This window comes from Loxodonta africana, chromosome 3, assembly GCF_030014295.1.
Source record: "Loxodonta africana isolate mLoxAfr1 chromosome 3, mLoxAfr1.hap2, whole genome shotgun sequence".
Lineage (NCBI taxonomy): Eukaryota > Metazoa > Chordata > Mammalia > Proboscidea > Elephantidae > Loxodonta > Loxodonta africana.
The window spans coordinates 159,992,615-160,017,701 of record NC_087344.1 but is presented as its reverse complement, the minus strand read 5'-3'; the positions used below and the strand labels follow the sequence as shown (position 1 = coordinate 160,017,701).

The following is a 25,087-nucleotide window of genomic DNA, read 5'->3' as shown; positions in this document are numbered from 1 at the left end:
CTATGAGCCAGAATCAACTCAGCGGCAATGGGTTTAGTTTTTTTTAATGTTCTAGGAGTCCCTAGGTGGGGCAAACAGTTGATGCACTCGGTTGCTAACCAAAAGTTTGGAGATTCAAGTCTTCCAGAGACGTCTTAGAAGAAAAAGTAGCCATTGAAAACCCTATGGAGCTCAGTTCTACTCTGACACACAGGAGGTTGCCGTGAGTTGAGGTTGACGCCATAGCAGCTGGTGGTGGTGGTGGTGGATTTTGTTCTAGGTACTAGAGAGACTAATAACTGTGGTCCCTGCCCTCATGGAGCTTACAGTCTATTACAGGAGCCAACATTAAGTAACTGCACACATAAATATATCATTGGAGATTGTGATATAAAGGAAAAGTGGTGTGGAAGGGCGTAAATTTAGATTGGAGGATCAGGGCAGCCTGTTAGAAGCAGTAGTGAAACTGAGAGGGATGGGTGGTAGGAATTAGGCAAAGTGGGGTGTGTGTAGAGTATTAGGCAGATACTGGACTCTGCACAGGCGCCCACGCTGGAAAGAGTCTGGGGCCTTAGAAGAACTGGAGTAGGAGGAGGAGGAGGAGGTTGCTGGAGAGATGGCAGGGCCTTGCAGACCAAATGAGAGATTCTGTATTTTATTCGAAGTACAGTGGGACATCATATACCTACCTACCTGTTGTCAAGTCGATTCCGACTCATAGCGTCTCTATAGGACAGAGTAGAACTGCCCAATAGGGTTTCCAGGGAGTGGCTGGTAGATTTGAACTGCTGACCTTTTGGTTAGCAGCGGAGATCTTAACTGTGGTGCCGCCAGGGCTTCAGGACATCATAGAAGAATTGATTTTAAATAGGGAAATAACTCTGTCTTGTGATTTAAAAAGATCACCCTGGCTGCTGCCCACCCTGGGCCAAACCCAGTGCCGGTCATGTCAGGGGTCAGTATGAAAGACACTTAGCTTCTGAGGTCCACATTTACACCTTTATATGATTCTTCCTTCTGAGGGCAGCAGCAACATATCAGTTTATTACCCAGGGAACCTGACTCCTTTTCATTACTTTATTATCTTTGTTGATAAGGGCTCCCTTCTGACCTTATCTGAGTTCTGTCAATTTCTTGTGTATACAAAGGGGGAGGGGAGACTATCTTGTCAGTATATCATCCAGGTGGTAAGCTTCAGGGTGTGTTTTCTGTTAATTGTATGGAAGCTGTTACCTTGGCTCAAGCCCTCTTTTAAAATGAGTTCACCTGGGTTTTATTATTTTGCCTCTTATTGCTCCACCTTAATCCTCACTCAGATCTTGGACAAGAGTTGATGGCTCTGATAGACGGACATGGTGTGAATTAGTAGAAGGCGCCTTAGCTCCGCGTAGATTGGATTCTATTAGGAAACCTGGAGGCTTTTGTAATAGCTCAGCCCTGTACTGATGGGAGCCTGGAGGAAGTGGCTGAACTGAGAGAATGAGAGGAGGATCCCTGAGGCTGGGCAGAACTTAGTGATGGTTAAGTGTGTGAGTGAAGCGGCCAGGAGAGTATTGAAAATGGCACAGGGTTGGATCTATAGGATCAATGCTGTTATTGTTAGGTGCTGTCGAGTCGATTTTTGACTTATAGTGACCCCATGTGACAGAGTAGAACTGCCCCATAGGATTTTTTTTTAAATCTATATGGGGGAGTCCTGGTGTTGCAGTGGGTAAGAGCTCAGCAGCTAACCAAAAGGTCAGCAGTTCATATCCACCAGTTGCTCCTTGGAACCCTATGCGGCAATTCTACTCTGTCATGTAGGCTTGCTTTGAGTCAGAATTGACTCAAAGGCAATGGGTTTTTTTTTTTTTTAATCTATATGGGAGCAGATTGCCAGGTCTTTTTCCCATGGAGCCCTAAGCTGGCCTTGAACCATGGACCTTTTGGTTAGCAGCCAAGCGCTTACCCATTGCACCACCAGGGCTCCTTATAAGATCGATTAAAAAACAAGTCAATTCCCCATAGGGTTTCCAAAATGCGGCTTGTGGATTTGAACTGCTGACCTTTTGGTTAGCAGCTGAGTTCTTAATCACTGCACCACCAGGGCTCCATAAGATCTATAGAATGATTGTATTGACCTGGAGGAGGGACTTGGGAAGGGTAGGCCCAGACACTGTGAAGCAGTTGTGGCAGGTAATGGTAATCCCAAGTTCATCAAGAGGCATCTGAGTAGGAAATAGAGATTTGGAATTTATTCTTTCCATAAGTATTCGTTGGGTACCTACTATGTTCAGAGTATCCAGTAAGCCATAGATCCTATCTCCAAGGAGCTTATAATATAGTAAATCCACAGATAGAGAAGAATTGCAGGGTGAGTTTTGAGTCTTAAGAGAGAGCTTGATGGGGGCAGGAGGAAGAAGTGATGGGGAAGTAGTAGCAGGAGTGGTAGGTAGCATGAGTGTCATCAGATAGGATGGTAGCCAGCTGCGGAGACCTCTGTGCCTGCAACATTGCCCTGCCCCTCCCATGGGTGGATGAGTGAATATGTGGGACCAGGAACTGGATTTGGCCTTTTGTCTCTGGTTTCTGAAATTAGCTTTTGGAATTCCTCAGCGATCCAAGGTTCTCTTAGTTTTTCTGAAACAGCCAGGGGACACTTAAGCTTGTGCAAATGAGGTAGGAGCCCTAGGACCACACTTAGCTGGAGCTAACTTCAGGAAAAAGGCCTCCCCCTGCCCACCATGATGCAGTCATGCATATTCAGTGATTCAGTTGAGATCAGTGACTATGCTATCGGTGACTATGCATTCAGGCACAACTGAGGCCACAATGACTGTTATATAGACCCCTGGACCTTGGAGCTTCCCTTTGCGCTTCCAGATTGCTGACGCGTGTGGGAGGGCCAGCATGTCCCTGGGCACATGCAGCTCCACGCGGAAAACTCCTTCCAGACCTCACCTGTGCACAGGGGTGAATTAACCAGTAAGCAAGGTTCTCACATGCTTACTTGTGTTTACTTACTAATATTTAGTGCACAATTTCACATGGGTTTCACCACATCAGAGATGTGAAATTGTGCACTACGGATTAGTAAGCACAAGCTGGCCAGTGCGTATTGTTTCTTGAGTAATCTGTTCCTGCCTGTGTATCTGCTTTTGTGGTTATATTAAAAATGTTACAGTGAGTATACCCCTTTCTGTGAGTCATTCTAGCAAGTTATCAAACCTACCAGGGCCCGCGGGGGCCAGCTGGGCTTGGTGTCTACCTATTTGGGAGTTAATTTAAAGGACAGAGTCCTAACTTGTGAAGACCCCAGCCTTGGGTGGCTGGCAGACAGAAGGAGGTTGTGCAGGCATTCATTAAGACTAACTCTGCATGGTTAGGGTCAGAAGGAGAGAGAAAATGCCACATGGGTGGCTGCTGTCAGAGACGGAGAAGTCAAAGCGGGGATGTGAATTATCTTTGCATTTTGGGGATTCGCCTTGTGTCGATTATTATTAATGCAATGAATCAATGGGATAAGGAGGTCTAGGGGAAGGCGGACAGGGATGTGACCTTTGGATTTGGCTCACAGCACTCTCTGGCCAACCTAGAGTTGTTTCAGTGGAGTGTTGAGGTTGAGGGTTCAAGGTGACGACCACGAGGAAGGAGTGGCAAGGATAGGCAGGACTTATGGGAGAGACCAGACAAGGGTGGTTGGAGTTCAGTAAAGCCTTTTCTCAGAGGGCACTTGGAAACCCACGCCTTTCCTTTAAGGAACGTGCCTGGAATTGCCTTAATGGATGGCCATGGTTTTCATGAGGACAAGGAATGACATCCCCTTGGTTCGGGGGAGGTGGAGAGATGACACTCGGTTACCATGTGCCAGAGTCTTTACATAGGGAGTCTCTTTTAATCCTCATAACAACCCTAAAAAGAGATAGTATTAAATGACCTCATATTATAGGGAGAGAAACAGAGGCTCAGAGAAGTAAGTGTCTACCCCGAGGTCTCACATGTAGAAAGCAGGAAGGTAGGACCAGCCCAGGTCCTACCACAGCAGCTTCCACAGTAGCATTTAGCTGGAGGTGCGGAAGTAAAAGGAATTGGCTAGAAGTTGGAATGGAAAGGGAAATCGAGTTATGGGTTGCACTGAACTGTACATTTAGAAATTGTTGAATGGCTGTATGATCTACTGTAAGTAAATATTAAAAACAAAAGTTGGGGTTGGAAGGCAGCAAAAAGGGTAGGAATTATGAAGGGTTAATGATGAATCTGGAAGAGGGCAGTCATTTGTCTGGGCCAAGAAGTTTAGAATCTGCGTATCAGCGCTGGGAGAGGGCGAGTCAGGGAAAGCGGCTCTGGTCAGGGCAGGCAGGGCTGGAGATCTTGGCTGTACCTCTTCGTGTTGGTATCTGCCAGGTATGAAGCAGACCAAGAAACAGCAGAGCCAGGAACAGAAAGGAAGTGAGAATCTAAGGTGCTGAAAGTTCATTGGTACCCTTGTTGAGGTTGCCTGGGGACGCGGTGGGAGACCAGGTAGGGAGAAAAAAGATGAGCCAGCTCTTGAGGTCTTCTAGGAAAGTGGAGGTAGGTCTGAGAGTAAAAGGGACATTTTAAAAAATGCCTGCTGTGTTTGTTCTCACATTTAATCCTACCAAGGAGGTGGCCTTGTTCCCATTTTACAAATGAGGAAACCTGAGGCTCCAGGGGGAAAACTGAGCCGCTCAAGTACACAGCCAGATAGTAAGCTGTAGACTGAGATGTGAGCCCAGCTCTGCTGACTGCCAGCCTCATGTTGTGAAGGCCAGCACAGACACTGGCTCTCTGCCTCACTCTTTCCCAAACCTTTCTCTTATTGAGAAAGACAAGGAGAACTTCAGGGTTTGGAGCTGGCAAAGGAGTACAGTACTGATAGCCACCATTTTCATTTATCCAGCTGTTAAATGAAAGTGTTGCAAAGATAATATGTTCTGGAGCAGGTGTGGTTGCTTTCACAGTCGTTTGAACTTTTGATCCTCACCAAAACCCTGTTATTCACATTTTACAGATGAAGGTTCAGAGAGGTTGAATAATTTGGCTGAGATCACATAGCTAGTAAGTGAGTAAATTACAGGATTGGAACCCAACTCTGGATACCACATGCCCTTATATCTTCAGGTCAACCCTCTGAGGATGATGGCTGGTTGATTTATCCCCATTTTACAAATGAACAAACTGAGGCTCAAGAAGGCAAGTGGCTTATCCAAGATTGTACTCTCAGGTCTCCCTCCGCACTGCTGGCCTTGGGCTCCTGAGAGCAGAGGAGAAACAAAATGACGAGTCAGACATCCAGGACCAGGGAAGTTAGCCCTGGGTCACAGACCTTGTAAGTGAATGTTCCTCACTTCCAGGCAGAAAGAACCAGGAAGGGCAAACTCATCCTAACCGGTATTGGAGGGTGAGGAGGCTGTGTTGGTGTGATTTGCAGGCACAGTCAGTGTCCTGGCCTGATTTCCTCAAGACTTTTTGCATGTCCTTGTCGGGTTCAGGGAAACTTGTCTCCCTCCCCACAGGGGCAGGAGCATGCATTTTGCAGCTCCTTTGTTTTTTCTTCATGCTAATCCTACTGGTTGTGTTTGCGGTCACAGCTTCCAGGTGGGGTGCAGGGAGAAACTGAACTTGTGAATCTCAGTTTTCTAGAAGTAAAGGTTTAGTATTTGGGGCTCAGGTGAAACGAATGTACTTGGAAATATTTTCAATTTATTTTTATTGCAAACCAATATCCAATGAAAATGGGGAGAAAAGCCCAAGATCCTGCCACAAATAAATCACCTGCTTTCATTTTCTGATGTTTTCTTCTAATCCTCATCCTTGCAAAAGAGTTGTTAATATGACTGTAAGTATAACATAGATTCAGGGTGCGTCTACAATCTTGTATCCTCCTTTTATTTACCATTGTATCATAAGAATTTCCATTCTTCATAATTATAATTTTAAACAACTGCATAGTATTTCTTTGGGTGGGTGAACCATGTTTTTCTTACCTGTTCCTCTGTTTTTTAGGGGCATTTAGATTGTTTCTAGTTTTTCACTATTACAACGTGGTGATAAATGACTAGTTGATGTTAAGTCATTTCCAACTCAGGGGGCCCCATGTGTGTCAGAGTAGAACTGTGTTCCATGGGGTTTTCAGTGGCTGATTTTTGCCAGGCCTTTCTTCTGAGGTGCATCTGAGTGGATTTGAACCTCCAGCCTTTCAGTTAGCACCTCAGGGATTCTGTAGCATTAATAGTTGTTCTTTGAAAAAGAGATGAGACCTCTAAGATATATTCTCAGGAGTTTGGATTCCCAGATCAAAGAACTAAGCACTTCATTTTTTAAAAAATTGGCTTTTGGAAACTATAGTAGGAATCTACTCAGCAGCATCAGGTTTGGAAACTATGACCAGATCCCACAAAGGTACTTCTCCGGATATTGTTTTTACAAATCAGCAAACGGGCAGTGGGTGGCTGGGCAGTGTCCAGGGCTGTCCGTGTGGGGGGTCCCATCCTGCAGTCTCAGAGGCAGTGAGGGGTGAGGCTGTGGCCAGGAAATGGACAAGGGCAGGGGCTGGCTGCCTCCCATTTTCCTCCCGCTGTGACAGGATTGGTTTGCTCAGCTCCCATCCTGTCCCCCTCCCAGACCCCTGGGGAAGCTCACTCCTGCACTAGTGGGCCTTTAGAGTCAGATGCTTCACTCTCGCGGTCATTTGTTCATAACGGAGACCCCAGAAGAGAGGTTGCTGTGTACAGAACACTGCTACCATCATTTATATTCTGGCCCCATTTAGATTGGCTTTGAAGATTGATACATACTTTTTTCCTCTTCCCAGAATTTGTTCCTGTTGAAGAGTGGTGCCTCCTCCAATTCCCAGGGTCCTTGTGGTTTAAGAAGTCTAGTGGACGAAGTTCTCTATCTCTGAGGAGAAACAGTACCTGGTCCTTTGTTCTCCTTTGCTATGGATACCGAATCCACATATTCTGGATATTCTTACTATTCAAGTCACTCGAAGAAATCTCACAGACAAGGGTATGTAAGCTTTTATATTGTTCTGCTTTTTGTTGTGGGGAAACTTGCAGATTGGCCGTGATTTGGGCTTTCTCAACTCTTTTTACAAAAAACAGTTCCAGCTTGCAGGGCTGCTGATGGCTGGAAGTTCGAGTCCATTGGTGCGTGAGAAGCTGAGTTTAATGGCATTTAACACGCGTTGGGAGTAACTACACCACCAATTTACGTTTTATAGCTGCCATTAGAGTTGATGACCTTAATTTCTCACAATTGATTTGAAATTAAAGTTTCTGCCTGTAGTCGGTATGTTTTTCCTTTCTGAGTACTTCCCATAGATGACAGCTCTCCCGAAGCTTTACCAAGAATGCAAATGAAAGTTTTAAAAAAGAATGTCAATTTGTTGTTTTTCACCCAAAGCTACTGACTCATCGTCCATTATGCATTTGCGGTGAGGCTGGTACAGTGAACTGGTGGGATTGGCCTGCCGCCTTATTTCTCTCTGATGAGTCTTCCTGGTGAACAGGCCTGGGTTTTGAAAAGCTGCCCTGGGTGATGGGGACCATCAAAGCTTTGCAAACAAATTCCCCCTCGTCTGCACTAGTATATATCGTGCTGACTGTAGTGCAGGCCTGTAGAATGTTTGGTGAGTAGGGGAGGAAGGGAACAAATGAATGAATGAAGAGGTGGTGCTATGTGGGTTAGGACTGCCGTTGGTGAAATTTCAGTGCTACCACTCACCTAGCCTCATCTGTGAAATGAGTACAGCAATGCTCACCTTCCAGGGTTGTTGAGAGCAGTACCGTATATGAGATTATCCATGTAAAGTATTTAATACAGACAGAGTCGACAGTGTATTAATGCTGTTAATGGCTTTGGCACTTTAACACCATGTTCATAGGCACGAGCCAGCCCCAGCCCAAAAGGAAGGATCAAGCCACTCCTGGCACCCCTGTAGCCACAGCTCAGTGGGGATTCACTTACTGAGCCATGCCCTTTACAAGCAGTTGAATGGCGGGTGGGGTGGTGGGGTGAGGGTTTGTTTTGTAAAACAGCAAAAAGATCTGTATGTCTAATTTATTTATCTACACATCCCTATGGATGTACCCAAACGGAAAGAGGTGTGGAAGTGTTTTCTCCACACTGCTTGGAGCAGTCAGCCACAGGGAAGGGGCTTGGCAGAAGACGGTGACTGGCCAAACTTTCACTTTGGACCCTATTTCTGTACTGGTTCAGTTTTTTATAAGGTCGTATTTTTTTTTTTGTAATTAAAAAAATGGAATAAATGAGTGTAAAGGAAGAGTTTTCAAGGGTTATTTGATGATGTGAGAAAATGTCCTGAGACCATGTTATGAAAAACAGGATTCAAGACTTTGTACATTATAATAGTTATAATGTTATATATATTAAAAAAAACAAAAACAAAAACCCACTGCCGTAGAGTTGATTCTGACCCATAGCAACCCTATAGGACAGAACAGAGCTGCCCCATAGAGTTTCCAAGGAGTGCCTGGTGGATTCAGACTGCTGACCTTTTGGTTAGCAGCCCTAGTTTTTAACCACTACCCCACCAGGGTTTCCAATGTTATATATGATTTTATATATATATATATAAAACATATATATATATATAAAACATATATATGTGTTATATGTATTTTTTATATATGCCTATTATAATGTACAAAGTCTTGTATGTTGATATTCATCTTATCATGTATATGTATATGATAAGATGAATATCAACATATTGACCATAACTCTGAATATGGGATTATGGGTGGTTTTGCTTTAAACTGTCATTATTTTCTAAATTTGTATATAGTGCTCTTATAAAAATTTGAGAAGATGTAATCGAGCTTATGCTGGAGCCCAGGCAAGGCTTTCTAGTGAGGATGGGAAATGGAAAGGACTCAGGTGTAGGCAATGCTGACAGTGCTGTTGAGGGGGGCTGTCATGGATTGAATTATGTCCTCCCCAAAAATGTGTGCATCACCTTGGTTAGGCCATGAATCCCAGTAGTGTATGGTTGTCCTCTATTTTGTGATTGTAATTTTATGTTGAGAAGATCAGAGTGGGATTATAACACCACCCTTACTCGGGTTACCTCCCTAACCCAAGGTAAAAGGAGTTTCCCTGGGGTATGGCCTGCACCACCTTTTAGCTCTCAACAGATGAAAGGGAAGCAAGCAGAGAGTTAGGGTCCTCATATCACTGAGAAAGCAGTGCCAGGAGCAGAGCGTGTCCTTTGGACCAGGGGTCCTTGTGCCTGAGAAGCTCCTCGACCAGGGGAAGATTGATGAGAAGGCGGACAGAGAAAGAAAGCCTTCCCCTGGAGCTGACGCCCTAAATTTGGACTTTTAGCCTACCTTACTGTGAGAAAATAAACTCTTTGTTAAAACCATCCACTTGTGGTATTTCTGTTATAGCAGCACTAGATAACCAAGACAGGGGCCTTAAGTCACAAACCAGAACCAAGATCCTCAGAAGGTCAAAAACTTGCTGGTGGTGAAAATTTAGTCCAACAAGTTTAAACCGGTTGGTAAACACATCAAATTCACGATTAAGTACCAGAAACAGCTGTTTTTCAAAATATCACATCGTTGGACCTGCCTGGAGAAAGCAGTTCTCTTGTCAGTGTGCCCCGCTTCCCTTGCCCACAGCACAGTGACAGAAGTCGGAACTCAGGGTACTCTGGTGCTTGGGGATGAACGGAGGAGGGTTCTGGGAAGGAACCATCTCTCGCTCCATTTATCTATACTCACGTCCCAGCTGTGGTGCTTCAGGGCCCTTTGCTATGCTCTGTTGTTTCCTCAGGCCTCTTGAGGCCTCCAGAAATTGATACTCCAATGCTCTTGTGGTAGCTTTAAGAGACTGTAACTTTCAATTAAAATAGTGTGTGGAACTCTTAGTGCCTTCTTGCATCCGTGTGGAAAGTGCTTGGCAAACGATAATATGAGCTGAGACTTTGAATCAGTTAACAGAGGAATATTACCGCATGCCTACTCTCAGCAGAGCTCAGAGGGTGGGCATTAGATTTAGAGGTGCACTCCATGGGCTCTTTAAAAAACAAACAAACGATCCGTGTGTGGTGAATTCTGCCACTGAAGGGCATGACCCAGGCAATGTAGGGTATAGTAATTGTCTGAGTTTCCTAGTGCTGCTCCCACACAGATACCATGAGTGGGTGGCTTCTAGAGAAAAGAAATTTATTTCCTCACAGTTCTCAAGGCTAAAAATACAAATCAGGGTCTCAGCCAGGTGGATTCCTTCCTCGTTGTTAGTCCTGGGTGTCTCTTGGTTCCTTGGCTTATAGATCATCCTTAACATGGTACCTCTCTCCAACTCCAATTCACTTGTCTGTCTATTCTGGTCTTTTTATAACTAGGAAGTGATTAGATTTAGGATGCACCCTGGCATGACCACATTACCATAACAAAAGGAAAACCCTGTCTTGGCCATCTAGTGCTGCTGTAACAGAACCACCACAAGTGGAGGGCTTTAACAAAGACAAATTAATTTTCTCCCAGTGTAGTAGGCTTGAAGCCCAAATTCAAGGCAGCAGCTCCACGGGAAGGTTTTCTCTCTTTGTCGGCTCTGGAGGGAGGTTCTTTTCATCAGTCTTCCCCTGGCTGAGGAGCTTCTCAGTGCAGAGACCCTGGGTCCAAAGAATGTACGCTCCTGCTCTTCTTTCTTGGTGGTATGAGGTCCCCATGTCTCTTCTGCTTGCTTCTTTTATATCTCAAAAGAGATTGGGTTAAGACACCATCTAATCTTGTAGATCTCATCAATATAACTGCCTCTAATCCATCTCATTAACATCGTGGTGATAGGATTTACAACACATGGGGAAATCACATCAGATGACAAAATGGTAGACAGTCATACAATACTGGGAATCATGACCTAGCCAAGTTGAGAGATACTTTGGGCGGACACAGTTCAATCCATCACAACCCTATTTCCAAACAGGATCACATCCACAGGTTCAAGAGCCAGGAATTCAACACGCATTTTCTTTTGAGGGGCACAGTTCGATCCATAACGGTAATTGTGGGGTGAAGGATGTAATTTGTAGATTGTATGTGCATGGAATACTTGGTTGGGGCCCCCATAAGGATATTAAGCAATAACAGTACCCCCTCAGCAGGCTTGTGTGCAGGTCCGTAGACCCAGCCAAGCGTGTATTATATCACCCAGGAGTGACCCAGTGAAAGCAACTTTGCTTAATGATGTATCAGGAATTAAAAAAAATATTTTATTATGTTTCCCATGAAATTTTACTCAGCAAATTAGGTTCCCTTTTGACAGTTGCTGTACAGATCGTTCATTGGCATATGTTACATTTTTCACAATGTGTCCATGTTCTCTTTAATTCTTCTGGTTAGTCTGTCTCCATTACTCTGGTTTCCCTGCCCCCTTATCTTCTCATATTTGCTTTAGAGTAATTGTTGACCTTTTGGTTGTGTCAGGAATTTGAATGGAAGAGTAGGAAAGGGGAGGGACCTTGCTTTCAGAAATTTTAGTAGTAATCTGACTCAGAGGAATGATAAATTGCACTTAATTTGATATGCCTAATGACATTGTGATCATCTTTGGAGGACTGGCCGGGTTCCAGGCCGATGACAGGTGGCTCTGTTTTAACAGAGAGCTTGGTGGCCTGGTTTTATGATGCCTGCAGTCTCCAGAGAGTGTCCAGCTGGCTTGCTGGGAAAATGGTGCACCCTCCAGCAGACCTTTCCTGGAAAAGAGCACCGGTGCCCTGATTTAAATACAGCTGCTGCTGGACCCTCACAGTTATCACGTGCTAACCTCAGAGCAGTCCAGAAAAGATGGGTGGCATCCCCATTTTACAGGTGATGAAGCTGAAGCACAGAGAGGCTGCAGCGTTTACCTGCAGTTACAAGGTCAGTCAGTGCCTTAGGCAGGAATCAGGCCAGACTTCTAGCTCCTTTGGAAGCTCAGGCTTTTTCCCCTGGGGCCTGTGTGGGGTGGAGAGGACAATGGAGGGTAACTTAGGTGATGCATGTGTTTAAATACATTGTCCAAAATAGGGTTGCCTGTGGTGTGGTGGAATGGGTGCTTTTGTTCGGAGGCTGCTTTGGTTTGCCCTGTGCCCAGCCTTCCCGCCCCAGTCAGTGCTGGAGGAAGCAGCCAGCCTTCGGCAGTAGAGGGAAAGGAGAGGTAGTGGGTGGGGTAGGGGAGGAAAGGGAGGAGTAACCGGTGTGGCTGGCTTTCCCCAAATAGACAAACAGCAGAAACAGGAGTAAATAATCTTCCCAGGAAGTGCTGAGTTTATGTGAGGACCCTGTGGCAGTGACAGGGATTCTGGCTGGGGCGAGGGGGGTTTAAAGCAGCCGCCAAGGGCTCAGCTCTGGACTCATTTAAATAGAGGCACTGACACACACACAAGCAGCACGGGCGCATGCCTCCTACATGCTGTCTCTCGTTCTTGCCTCTTTCGTGTGTGCGCACATGTGTATAAATAAAAACTTATCTTTACTCATACGGGCAGATGTTATGTGGAGACAGATACAGAGATAAAAATACAGAGCTTCCTGTGCTCAGCACCCAACTGCCAAGCAAAGGCACAGAGGTGAGCTAGATAGACCACTTAGCAGGTTTGAAAACACACACGGATGCATATGTTTCTAACAGCCCAACCCTTTTGGCGGTTTGATAGCCCTTTACTCCTCATCTTCAATTTCCGTACTTTTAGACACCAAGAACTAATTGTCTTCGTCATCAGGGAACCTTCTTCCAGAGGACACTGGCAGCTGCAGGTTTTCCTTTGTGTTATAACATCTGGAGCTAGGGGGAGGAGCATTTGGGTACCTGTTGCAGCAAAGTGGCCATCCTCAGACTCAGAGCTCTGCAAACTAGAAACACTGAACAGCAGTGTTTTTATTGGACTTCACTGTTTAAGTCCTGGCTTGGCTCACAGGCCTTCCTGGAGCAGCCAGCCATTCAGGACTAGTGATTTTTATAACAGCCATATTACAGAGCTTGCTCCCAGGACCAGTACAATAAGCAACGCACTTGGGTGCTGAGTCGATAGGACCCGCCTTACATTCAGCACTTGCTGGACAGCCAGTGGAAGGTTCTTAGCGCTGGGCATCGCTCAGTCATGATTGCCAGCTATCCTGAGCCCTTCCCCCAGCCTCATCCACTTAATATTTTTATAAAGAACCCATGTCACATGGTACTGCTCAACATTATGTCCGTGGGTCCCATTATTGAGCCCCCACTCTGTATAGAGCATGGTGCGTTTTACAAACAAGTGGACATCCCAGGCAACCACTCCCAACACCCCATCCCTCTCTCCACCCAGAGTAGTTGGGTGGGGAACATTTTCTTGGACCAACTCTGCAATCTGGGTACTGATGAAAATGCGGATTCCTATTGTCACCTTTCTAGACTAATTCTTTGGTGTGGGGCCAACAAATGAATCTGTACTTAAATCCGCTCTCTCCCTCTCCCCCCATGGTTTTTCTGCATACTCAGGTTTGGGAAGCGTTAGTTAGGGTTTCAAGCTCTAGAGGGTGAGAAATGTTGGATTATCAGGTAGTAGGTCTTCTCTGGTTTGCCTCGGATGTCACCAGAAAAATTATGTAGATAATTGTTTTGTATTTGGTTGTTGTTGGCCCTTTAAGAGCTGGTTCTGGGAGTTGGGGGTTGGTCAAGAGTGGTGGCTGGCTCTGGAGGGGCTGTATCCAGCCCTAGGGGGGGCTCCTCACCTGTTCTTCTGCCCTGGTAGTGTTCAAGCTCAAGGAATTGATACTCAGTAAAGGAATTTTTGATTTCCTGTGGAGTTTTTGCTGTGACAGGATTTGACCCTATGGGGTTGGAGAATAGATAGATGTGTTAGTGAGCATGTAACTTGGCTGATGGCAGAGGAGTGGTAATTGTTGAGAGTAGTTGGGGAGAGGGGAAGTGGAGTAAGATAGAAGGCAAACCCCCATTGTCTGGCTGGAGGAGGTGGGGCTGGTGGAGCAGCAGTTCTTGACTTAGTCTAGCACTCATCCTAAAGGCTGACCGAGCAGTGGGAAATCACTCCCAAATAGTTTCTGACAGTGAGAGCCTTTTGAAACAGTGGTAGTTGGGCCCAGAGTTTTATGCTGTCTAAGGTCACTGTCCAGTTGTGACTCGTAACGGTAGCTTCAGAGGCATATTTCATAGCTCTAGTACTTTGTCAAGTATAAGAGTGTGAGGGTGAGCATTAGGAATATTTATGCTATAAAATCTTCCAGCTGCTCTTCAGCACAGCATTGTTGTTGCCATCCAGTTGATTCCAACTCAGGGCAGCCCTATGTGTGCAGAGTAGAACTGCTTTATAGGGTTTTCAGGACTGTGAAGCAGATTGCCCGGCCTGTCTTCCAAGGTGTCTCTGGATGACTTCGAACCACCAGCCTTTTGTCTAGTAGTTGAGCACTTAACTGTTTTGCAGCACCCAGGGACTCCTACACCCCTGTACTGAGCATCACATACATTATTTGTGTGGTGTTATTGGCCCCATTGAGGAAACTGAGGTTTTCAGAGGTCGAATAACTTGTACAAGGTCACATATTTGTCTAGTAGGGGAGAGCTGAGATTTGACTATAGTCGGCCCTCTACATCTGTGGGTTCTGGTTGAATCCGCGGATTGAAAATATTTGAGGCAAGTAGAAAGTTCCAAAAAAGCAAAACTTGAATTTGCTGCTTGACAAGCACTACGCTGAATGCACACGAATGAAGTAATGTGTGGGCACAGCCTGCTGTAGGCTCCCATCATTTCATAGACCCTCAGTCTCTCTCCAGCACTCCTTGTTGGAGCGTTGTTCACCTTGCATCTGACGTGTGCCGTGTAGCTAGGACTACGATGGTTGCACCTGTACTGAATATGTACAGACTTTTTTTTCTAGTCATTATTCCCTAAATGAAATAGTATAACAACTATTCACATAGCATTTACGTTATATTGGGTATTATAAGCAATCTAGAGATGATTTAAAGTATATGGAAGGTTGTGCGTTGGTTTTATGTGGATACTACACCATTTTATATAACAGACTTGAGCATCCTCGGATTTTGGTATCCCGGGGGATCCTGGAACCAATCCCCCATGGACACTGAGGGACGATTGTATTTGTCTCCAAAGTCTGTGTGTGTAATGCTTCTTCTACCCTGCCTTGGAAACCTTGGTAAAGAGGGCAAGTGATTGTAGGAAGGATATCTGATGTAAAGGCAGCCTGTGGGGATGGGGGACTGAGGGCCCTTAACTAATTCTTGGACACCAAAGCATTCCTTTGGTGGAGTCTCCTGGGTTTGCTGTTAGCTGCTGGGGGCAGGAGTGCCAGTTTCCATGGGTATTTAATGCCTAGGTTGTGACCCCTAGGCTTTGCCACAGTAATGGGTTCCTTTTTGTAGTTTCAATATTGACCCATAGAAAGGTGCTTTCACAGTCATCCAGGAAGACCACCCAGGAAGTTCATCTGGGGTAAAATGGTGCAGTAGCCTGCTTTTAGGAGTTGTGAATACCACACACACACATACACACCCCCGCCCCCCCCCCGCCCCGTGTCTTTTGTCCTAGCTTTGTTGTTCCTATGGGTGTCTTTGAGTTCAGCTAGAACCCTATGGGAATGACTTCTAGTTTTGAAGTTGTGGGAACCAAAAAGTAAATTCTCTGTACACGTTTAGAATTTCCTTTCTTCTCTTGTCCAAAAGTATAGGGTGACAATGTGTCCCAGATTTTTTTGGGCAGACCAAAGCTTTAATATTCTGTGTTTAGCATTGTCCTAGTGAAAAAGTCCTAGAACATTAGTTTCAGCAAATGATAACCAAACCACGTCAGTAGTTTTTACAATAAAGTGTGCTTTAACTACAGAAATTCTAAAATTCACAGTTTTAGACTTTGAAAAAAGAGTATCACTGTTAACAGAGGAGTGAGACAGGCTTTGTTTGCGGTCTTGGAATGAAATGGTAGAAAGAAAATACTAAGTAGGGAGGAAACATCAGCTTACTGTCCTTGCCAGGGGGCTGGGATGGGTGGGTATTGGTGCCGTGTGTGTACGTGTGTGTGTCTGTGCGCACAATTGCCTGGACTTGTAGAATTTTCATAAATTCAAAATGAAGTTTATAACATTTTGATGAAACCCACTGCCATCTAGTCGTTCTGACTCAGCGACCCTGTGGGACAGAGTAGGACTGCCCCATTGGGTTTCCAAGGCTGTAAATCTTTACGGAAGCAGATTGTCATAACTTTCTACCTCAGAGCGGCAGGTGGGTTCGAACCACTGACCTTTCGGTTGGCAGCCGGGTGCTTCACCACTGTGCCACCGGGGCTCCTTAGAGAATTAATTATCGTAACATAAATGTGCCAGCTGATTATCTTTTTTTTTTTCAGGGATAGAAATAGAGAGAGACACAAATCACCCCGGAATAAAGATGGCAGAGGGTCAGAAAAATCTGTCAGCATCCAAGCACCTACTGGAGAGCCCCTATTGGCAAATGATTCCACTCGGACAGAGGAAGTTCAGGTAAGGATCAAAGGTGTTCTGGAAGCATACTGCCACTTGACCAGTGCTCCTTTTGGGTAAATGTTTTCCTAAGTTTTGCTGCCATAGGTTCTCTAGGGTTTTTATCTTTGTTTTTCTAGCATGTTAATTAGTTTATCTATGTCCAGTGGTTTCTCTTTGGTCTAAAGACATTCTGTGCTGCCATTGGCTAGCTTGGGGATTTTTCTCAAGTGTTACTGGTTGGCTCTCTTTGAATGGTGTTGAAAAGAAGCCAGCAAGGTTGACAACAGGGCAGGGAAGGGAAAAGTTACGGGCTAGAGTCTCCAGAGACTCATTCCAAAATAGAACAGTATAAGAGAGGGAAGGAAACTCCCTCTCCAGAGAACCTAAATCAGTGTTGGGAAGAAAAGGAAAGAGTTGGGACAGCCCAGACTGAGCATCATTAATAGACAGATGAAATAAATCAGGGGCTGTATACTCAGATGCCTGGTTAAAAAAATCAGTTGCCATTGAGTTGATTCCGACTTATGGCGACTGTCAGCCTTTCAGTTTGGGAAACATATAGGTAAATGAAAAAGGCCCTGGGTAAAAAAGAAGGAAAAAAATACAGCAGGCAACCTTGGGGGTGAATTACAATCGGTGCAACACCTCGGTGTTTAGGGACATGGTTTATGGCAAACTGGAGACTATTTTTCCTATGTAAAGGGAGCAGTGGCCCCTTAGCTCCAGACACTTGTTACCACAGGCATGCAGGCTTAGTGTTACTGGGTCTTGCAATTTTTAAGGAACACTGGAAATTAGGATTTTATGTGAAATCATCAAATTTTAAAAATATTGACAGTTTATTAATTAAAAAAAAAACCGTGTGGGTTCTTCTCTCAGTTTCAGCTGGCTGGCAGCCCACCAGATTTAAATAAACATCTGAGCTACACTCAGAAGCATGTTTGCACACCCTCCACAGCTCCTGAAATAGGTGCATGTCCTGCCTTGCCCCTAAGTAAACAAAGTGATTTATGCAGCTACAGCTGTAAGGATATAGGGATATATAGATAAGCATACATTGGTACACAGCTGGAGGTGTACACAGATCTGCATTTTTAAGCAGAAATATGGACTGGAGTTAGAATTTTCAGAACACACAGGTGCTACTGGGACCCAAACTGCCATTGTGGGTCGAAGGTGGGGTTTGTTCAGTGATGAGCAAATGTCTTCAGTGCTGTTGCAGTACCTGCATAGGCGATGGGTGGAGGGATGGTGAATGGATGGGGCCAATTCTAGGATTGTGTGTTTGGACCACCAATAAATGGTTCAGGAGGTCATTTCCTTCTAGATGTGGAGTTGGAGGTACTTCTGGCCCATTGCAGAGGGATCTCTTTCTTTGCAGCGTCTATATAAGTTGCAGCTCACCGGGAAGCTGCGTTGGAAGCTCTTATGTTTATACCAGGATGATGTGGTGGAAAAAGCATTGAAATGGGCATTTAGAGGCTGTACTTCCTCAGTAGCTGTGTGACCTCGGGCAATCACAACCTTTGCAGGCCTCAGTTGCTTCTTCAAAAAACTAGGGGATTGGATTAGAGGATTTTAGATCCTTCCTGTTCTAAGAGCTTCATGCTTAAGAGGACCTTTTGGACCTTTACATTTTTTTAGTGTAAATCCAACCAAATATCCATTACGGTCGAGTTGATTCTGAGTCATAGCAACCATATATAGGACAGAGTAGAATTGCCCCATAGAGCTTCCAAGGCTGTAATTTTATGGAAGCAGACTGCTACGTCTTTATCCCGTGGAGTGGCTGATGGGTTCGAAGTGATGACCTTTGAGTTAGCAACCGAGTGGTTAATCACTGCGCCACCAGGGGTCTCCTTTTAGGCACAGATGTGCACAAATTCTTAAAATGAATAACCCAAATAAACCCATTGCCATCGAGTCGATTCCAACTCATAGCTACCCTATAGGACAGAGTAGAACTGCCCCATAAAATTTTCAAGGAGTGCCTGGTGGATTTCAACTGCCAGCCTTCTGGTTAGCAGCCACAGCTCTTAACCACTGTGCTGCGCAGCTCTGCTTGCAGGAAAAAGGGTGATTGGCTAGATCAGGGCAGTGTAGTGGTCACAAAAAGTGACCACAAGATACTAATGATAATGACTTTAACATTGATAATCAGTTGAATGCTAGGCCCAGTATAAAACATGGTATCTAGTACTTGACTTCAGTCAAAACGTTACAAAGTAAGTAATTTTATATGGCCTGTGAGCTCACCTTATAGTAAACGATGTTGTATATCTTTGGGAGCCCTGATGGCGTAATGGTTAAGAGTTCAAATGCTAACCAAAAAGGTCAGCAATTCAAATCCACCAGTCGCTGCTCGGAACACCTAGGGGACAGTCTTACTCTGTCCCATAGGGTTGCTGTGAGTTGGAATCGACTCAACGGCAATAGGTTGTTTTTTTGTTTTTTTAGTACATCTTTGAGTTTAGTTTTAAACTCCCTCCTTCCTCTCCCCCCTCCATTTATTTTTCTTTTTAAATTGAACTAAATGTACGTATGAAGAAATGAACAGATCAGAAGGGTATAGTTTGATGAGTTTTAAGAAATGCATATGCCCATGTAATGCACATCCATATCAGGACACATATTTCCATCAGTCCAGAAAGTTCTCTCATGCTCTTCTGGGTCCATACTGCCCCTACCTACCTCTATCCCTCCAAGACAACTCCTCTTTTGATTTCTATCACTGTAGGTTAGTTTTAAGGAGCCCTGGTGGCACAGTGATAAAGGTGCTTGGCTGTTAACCAAAAGGCCGGTGGTTTGAACTCACCAGCCGCTCCACAGGAGGAAGATGTGGCAGTCTGCTTCAAAAAAGATTTATAGCCTTGGAAACCCCACGCGGCAACTCTTTGTCCTAAGGGGGTCACTATGAGTTGAAATCAACTCGATGGCAGTGGGTTTGGGTTTTTTTTAGATTAGTTGCCTGTTTTAGAATTTAATATGGTTGGAATTATAAATGGTATTCTTTTTAGACATTTTCTCCCTCACCATAATAATTTTGAGATTTATCCATGTTTTGGTGAGTATCAGCTGTTCACTGTTTGTTTTCACTGGGTAGTATTCCCTTGTATGAGCATACCACAATTTATCCATTCCCCCGATGATACTTGGGTTGTATAGCTTTGGGATATTGTGAGTGAAGCTGTGAGAACGTTCTTGTACAAATTGTTTTGTGGACATATATTTTCATTTCTTTTAGGTGAAAACCTAGAAGGGGGATTTCAGGGCCAAAGGTATAGATAATTTAAATTTATATGAAACTGTCAGACCATTTTCCAAAGGGATGAGTGTCCTGGTTGCTTTTGGCTGTTGTCCTAAATAGCAGTGTCTCTCGTGGTATGGGATACTCCTGACTTCCCAAGTTGAAGAACTATTATTGTTCATAGGTTGAGACCTTCACCACTACCACCATCCCTTGCCACAGCCTATACATCTCACAAATCTATCATTTTGAATATTTCTGGATTTGAGATCATTATCCTGTTATAAGAAATTTCTACTTTGCCGATCCAGCTATTACTAACTTAAACGAAGTTTTCCTAAGTTGGTACCCTAGTCATTAATTTCACCCTACTTGTCACTACATCTGGATTGTTTTTTTCCAAGTTAAATCATATACACAAGCCTCTGAGGCAAAACCTCTTTGGACCCCATGTGAACTTTTTAGAACCTTCTTGCTCTGGTGTAGCTTTGGAGTAGTCATAGTTGCCAGTGAAATAGCAAAATGGTTTCAAATCCTAACAGTTGGATCTTGTTAAATGAATAGATTCATTGCTCCAACCAGAAACTACTTAGAAGTTTCAAAAGAGAGAGAAAGCAAGAGAAGATACATTATAGTAATCCTGGTTGTTTGTATGCCCTGGATGTTTTGGGAAACCTTTTTGAGCTATTTTGGTCACAGGTAGTTGTTTTTTTTTTTAAATTGTGGTTTGGGTGAAAGTCTATGGAACAGATTAGTTTACCATTCAACAATTTATACACACATTTTGTTTCATGACATTAGTTGCATACCCTCAATGTATCAGCACTCTACCCCCTTCCTCCCTGGGTTCCCTGTTTGCATTTGCCCATCTTTCCTGCCCCTTCCTGCCTTCCGAACTTTGTTTTTAGGCAAATGCTGCCCTTTTGGTCTCATGTAGTTGATTGTTCTGAGGAGCACATTCTTCATGGGTGTTATTGTTCACTTTATAGGCCCGTCTATTGTTTGGCTGAAGAGTGATCTCTGGGAGTAGGTTCAGCTCCAGGCTTGAAGGGTGTCTAAGGGCCATAGTCTTGGGGGTTCCACCAGTCTCTATCAGACCAGTAAGCCTGGTCTTTTTCATGAATTTGAATTTTATTAGACATTTTCCTCCCACTCTATCCAGGACCTTCTATTGTGATCCTGATCAGAGTGGTTGGTAACGGCAGTCAGACACCATTTAGTTCTTCTGGTCTCAGAGTAGTAGAGGCGGTGGTTCATGTGGTCCGTTACCCCTTGGACTAATTGTTTCCTTGAGTTTTTGATTTTCTTCACTCTTCTTTGCTCTGTGTGGGAAGGGACCAATAGTTGTCTCCTAGATGACCGCTCACTATAGGTATATTTTTGAATTCTCTTAACTTGATTAATGAGAAATGCTGTCAAAGAGTGATACTGGTATTTTATAAGTGGGTTTTGACTTCTTGAAGAGATTTTAAAAAATATACGAACTAGTTGCGGGTAAACCATTATTTGTACAATTGATTCTCATTATTCTCAGTAGTTATGTTCTATTAAGTTGCTGTAAGCATTGAATTAACAAATACTCCAAGGAATAATACAGGGTTAGTTTCTTGCAAGTCTCTGATTACAACATTTTCATGAACCAATCAGTACATTACCTTGTTTTATGTGTCTTTAAACAGAAACACACATAAAGCAAGGTAATGTATTCATTAGGAAACCCTGGTGGTGTGGTTAAGAGCTACAGCTGCTAACCAAAAGGTCTGCAGTTCGAATCCACTGGGCGTTCCTTGGAAACCCTATGGGGACAGTTCTACTCTGTCCTATAGGGTCGCTATGAGTCAGAGTGGACTGGACAGCAAAGATTTTTTTGGTATTGATTCATTAACATTGAACTCACCACCAACAGCACTATAAATTGAACAAAGCTTATTTAACACATGCATTTTCTCTGAATGGTACATCGCAGCCTTCTTGCACTTAAGAGCACTGGATAGCACTTCAGCACTATGGCTGGGGACCATTTTAAACAGCAGAATCACCAAAAAAAGAAAAAACAAACAAACAAAAAAAAACGGACACTTGTTGAAAGCTGAAACAAAAAGTTAGAGTGTCAGCTTGTTTGACCTCAGCTGGAACCATGTGTACTGGGCAAGTAAAATTTTTTGCTGCTGTGTACTTGACTGTGAAAGAGTCTGTCATGGACTGGATTATGCCCCCCAAAAATGTGTGTATCAACTTGGTTCGGCCGTGATTCCCAGTATTGTGTGGTTGCTCTCCATTTTGTGATTGTAATTTTATGTTGAGAGGATTAAGGTGGGATTGTAACACAACCCTTACTCAGGTCACCTCCCTGATCCAAGGTAAAGGGAGTTACCCTTGGGTGTGGCCTGCACCACCTTTTCTCTCTCAAGAGATGAAAGGGAAGCAAGCAGAAAGTTGGGAACCTCATACCTCCAAGAAAGCAGCACCAGGAGCAGCGTCCTTTGAACACGGGATCCCTGTGCCTGAGAAGCTCCTTGACCAGGGGAAGCCTTCCTCCAGAGTCAGACAGAGAGAGAAAGCCTTCCCCTGGAGCCGACGCCCCGAATTTTTGGATTTGTAACCTACTAGACTGTGAGAAAATACATTTCTCTTTGTTAAAGCCATCCACTTGTGGTATTTCTGTTATGGCAGCACTAGATAACTAAAACAGAGCCTGAGTATTGATTTGCAGGATACAAATCAATCTTATTGAGTAGGAGAATTAACAAATACAGAATCTGCAAATAATGAGAATTGACTGTGTATAGCCATACGTATACGTAAGTTCCTTTGTTATATGTGCCGTTAGCTCCTCAGAGCTACTGGAGGGTACAGTAAGACTCCCCGCTTACAGAAGTCGGACTCTGTAACCTTTTATAACCCAGCCATGAGTTGAGAAGAAAACGCAGAGTTTTATTCCGCAGGTGAGTTCTCACGTGGTTATTCGAACAACAGGATTGTTTATTGCAGGGCCAACAGCCCGAGGTCCCTCGGAGCTTCTCAGGGGATTTCAACACAGCAAGATGGTAATGTTATAGTATATATAGTAATGAATTGCCAAAACAAACAAACAAACAAACAGGTTATGTTATGTTTTCTCTGTTTGATCAGGTAGATACGTAACACATTTTGAAAAATGTCAATGAATATTGTTAAAGTTAAAAAAATTGTATATTTAAAGAGTTAAGCTTCCATTTTCTAGAAAGCCCCTGCTTGTGGGTTGGTTAAGTGAGGCGGGCCCTCCGTGTTCTCCTTGTCTCCAAGTGCTTGCTTTGGGGTTTTTACGAGTGACCTGCACGAGTCGTTCTTTATCCTCACTGTTTTCTCCTCATCAGGATGACAACTGGGGAGAGACCACCACAGCCATCACAGGCACCTCAGAGCACAGTATTTCACAGGAGGACATTGCTAGGATCAGCAAGGACATGGAGGACAGTGTGGGACTGGACTGCAAACGCTACCTGGGCCTCACCGTTGCCGCCTTTCTTGGACTTCTAGTTTTCCTCACCCCTATTGCCTTCATCCTGTTACCCCCGATCCTGTGGAGGGAGGAACTGGAGCCTTGTGGCACAATTTGTGAGGGACTCTTTATTTCCGTGGCTTTCAAACTCCTCATTCTGCTCATCGGGACCTGGGCACTTTTTTTCCGCAAGCAAAGAGCTGACGTGCCACGGGTATTTGTGTTCCGTGCCCTTCTGTTGGTCCTCATTTTTTTGTTTGTCATTTCCTATTGGCTTTTCTACGGGGTCCGCATTTTGGACTCTCGGGACCGGAATTACCAGGGCATTGTGCAATATGCAGTGTCCCTCGTGGACGCCCTCCTCTTCATCCACTACCTGGCCATCGTCCTGCTGGAGCTCAGGCAGCTGCAGCCCATGTTCACGCTGCAGGTGGTCCGCTCCACCGACGGTGAATCACGCTTTTACAGCCTGGGACACCTGAGGTAAGGGGAGATACTGGGGAGGCGGCAAAGGGCCACCGGTGCCTTGATAGAAGATAGCTGGTCCTCATCACATGGGGCGTGATGACTCATGCACATGCTGGGATCACCGGTGGACTCTTTCTCTTCTGGTTGTGGGAGGAGCTGTGTGGGTGTGTCTGGAGAGGGTGAGTGCAGGGGGCTGTTTATGTGCCTTGACTCACCTGACTCGTGAGTGGAGCAGGGTGGTTGCTGGCTCTCATCTAGGTTGGGGTTTTGCTGGGCCTGTTCTCAAAGTTGTTGGCAGCTCCCCAAAATGATGGCAAATAAATCTGTAGTGATGACTGCTGACCTTGCTCATGAAATTGGCCTGTTGATGATGGATAAGGTCATCGGCAGTTCCATTTTGCCCCAAATGGTACACTGGGTATACCCTGGTGTCCCAGTGTAATTTTTTTTTCTCCAATGTAATTCCTAATCACTCTGTTTTGTCTACTTTTAGGGGTGCCCTAGTTTGATCAATAAATTATATAATCACTTTAGAGACCCACCAGTAAAAAATTAAGTGCACGTTAGAGGCGCTAAACGTGCAACAGATGACTGTTTTGAAAATGTATGCATGAGAAAATGTGGTGATAAATTGGGATGCCATACTTTATGCATAAATCTAATTTTTCTTTTTTTGCTTAATTAGAAGAGTGCTAATCATTTATCCTTATTTACCCTGGGGTAAGCACTTTGTATATATTGTCATATTTAGTCGTTACAGAGCCTCGCGATGTAATCCATATGTTACAGGTGAGGAAACTGAGGTTTGAGGGATTTGAGGATTTGTATAAAATAATATGCCTAACCTCATTTAGGATTCATCCCAGATGTCATGAAGCTATGGCTGAGTTAAAGTGCCCCCAGTATATCATCTCTTACGTTGTATTTACTGATTTATTTTTTTCATCTGTTTCCCTTTACAAATGATGAACTCCCTGAGGATACAGGCTGTGTCTTCCTCCTCACTGCATCCTGTGGTGCAGTGAATTACTTAATATGGCCCTTCTAGCCATAGTCTTTGTAAGTCCCACCAAATGACTGAGTGGGACTATGCAAATGAGGTGCTTGTGGCCCACGAAGGGGATTAGATAACTTGGTAATAATGTAAATAAGATGCGTGGCACCCTTGTGGGGGAGTGGGACCATACAGATAAGGTGTATAGAACTCTAAAGAGGGGTCTGGTCAGTTTCACCTTCTGGCCAGGCTTAAAATGAGCCATATCAGAGGTAGAAAAGGGAGGATCTCACCACCACCAAAAAAGAAGAGCCAGGAGTGGAGCGTGTCCTTTGGATCCAGGATCCCTGTGCTGAGAAGCTCCTGGAACCAGGAGATAGAAGGAAAGAGCTGTAACAATGTAAGACAGTGAGAAGCAGTACAGAGAAATG

General features: G+C 44.4%; 1 protein-coding gene across 1 annotated transcript in view; it reads left to right on the top strand.

Moving 5' to 3' along the window:
* Positions 1-25,087, top strand: part of VANGL1 (VANGL planar cell polarity protein 1) — a 72,944-nt gene that overhangs the window by 5,474 nt on the left and 42,383 nt on the right. Inside the window, exons 2-4 of the mRNA XM_064282380.1 lie at positions 6,794-6,990; positions 16,352-16,484; positions 23,070-23,677. Of these exons, the coding sequence (XP_064138450.1) occupies positions 6,920-6,990; positions 16,352-16,484; positions 23,070-23,677 (812 nt within the window). The 5' untranslated portion in view covers positions 6,794-6,919. The remainder of the gene's footprint in view (positions 1-6,793; positions 6,991-16,351; positions 16,485-23,069; positions 23,678-25,087) is intronic.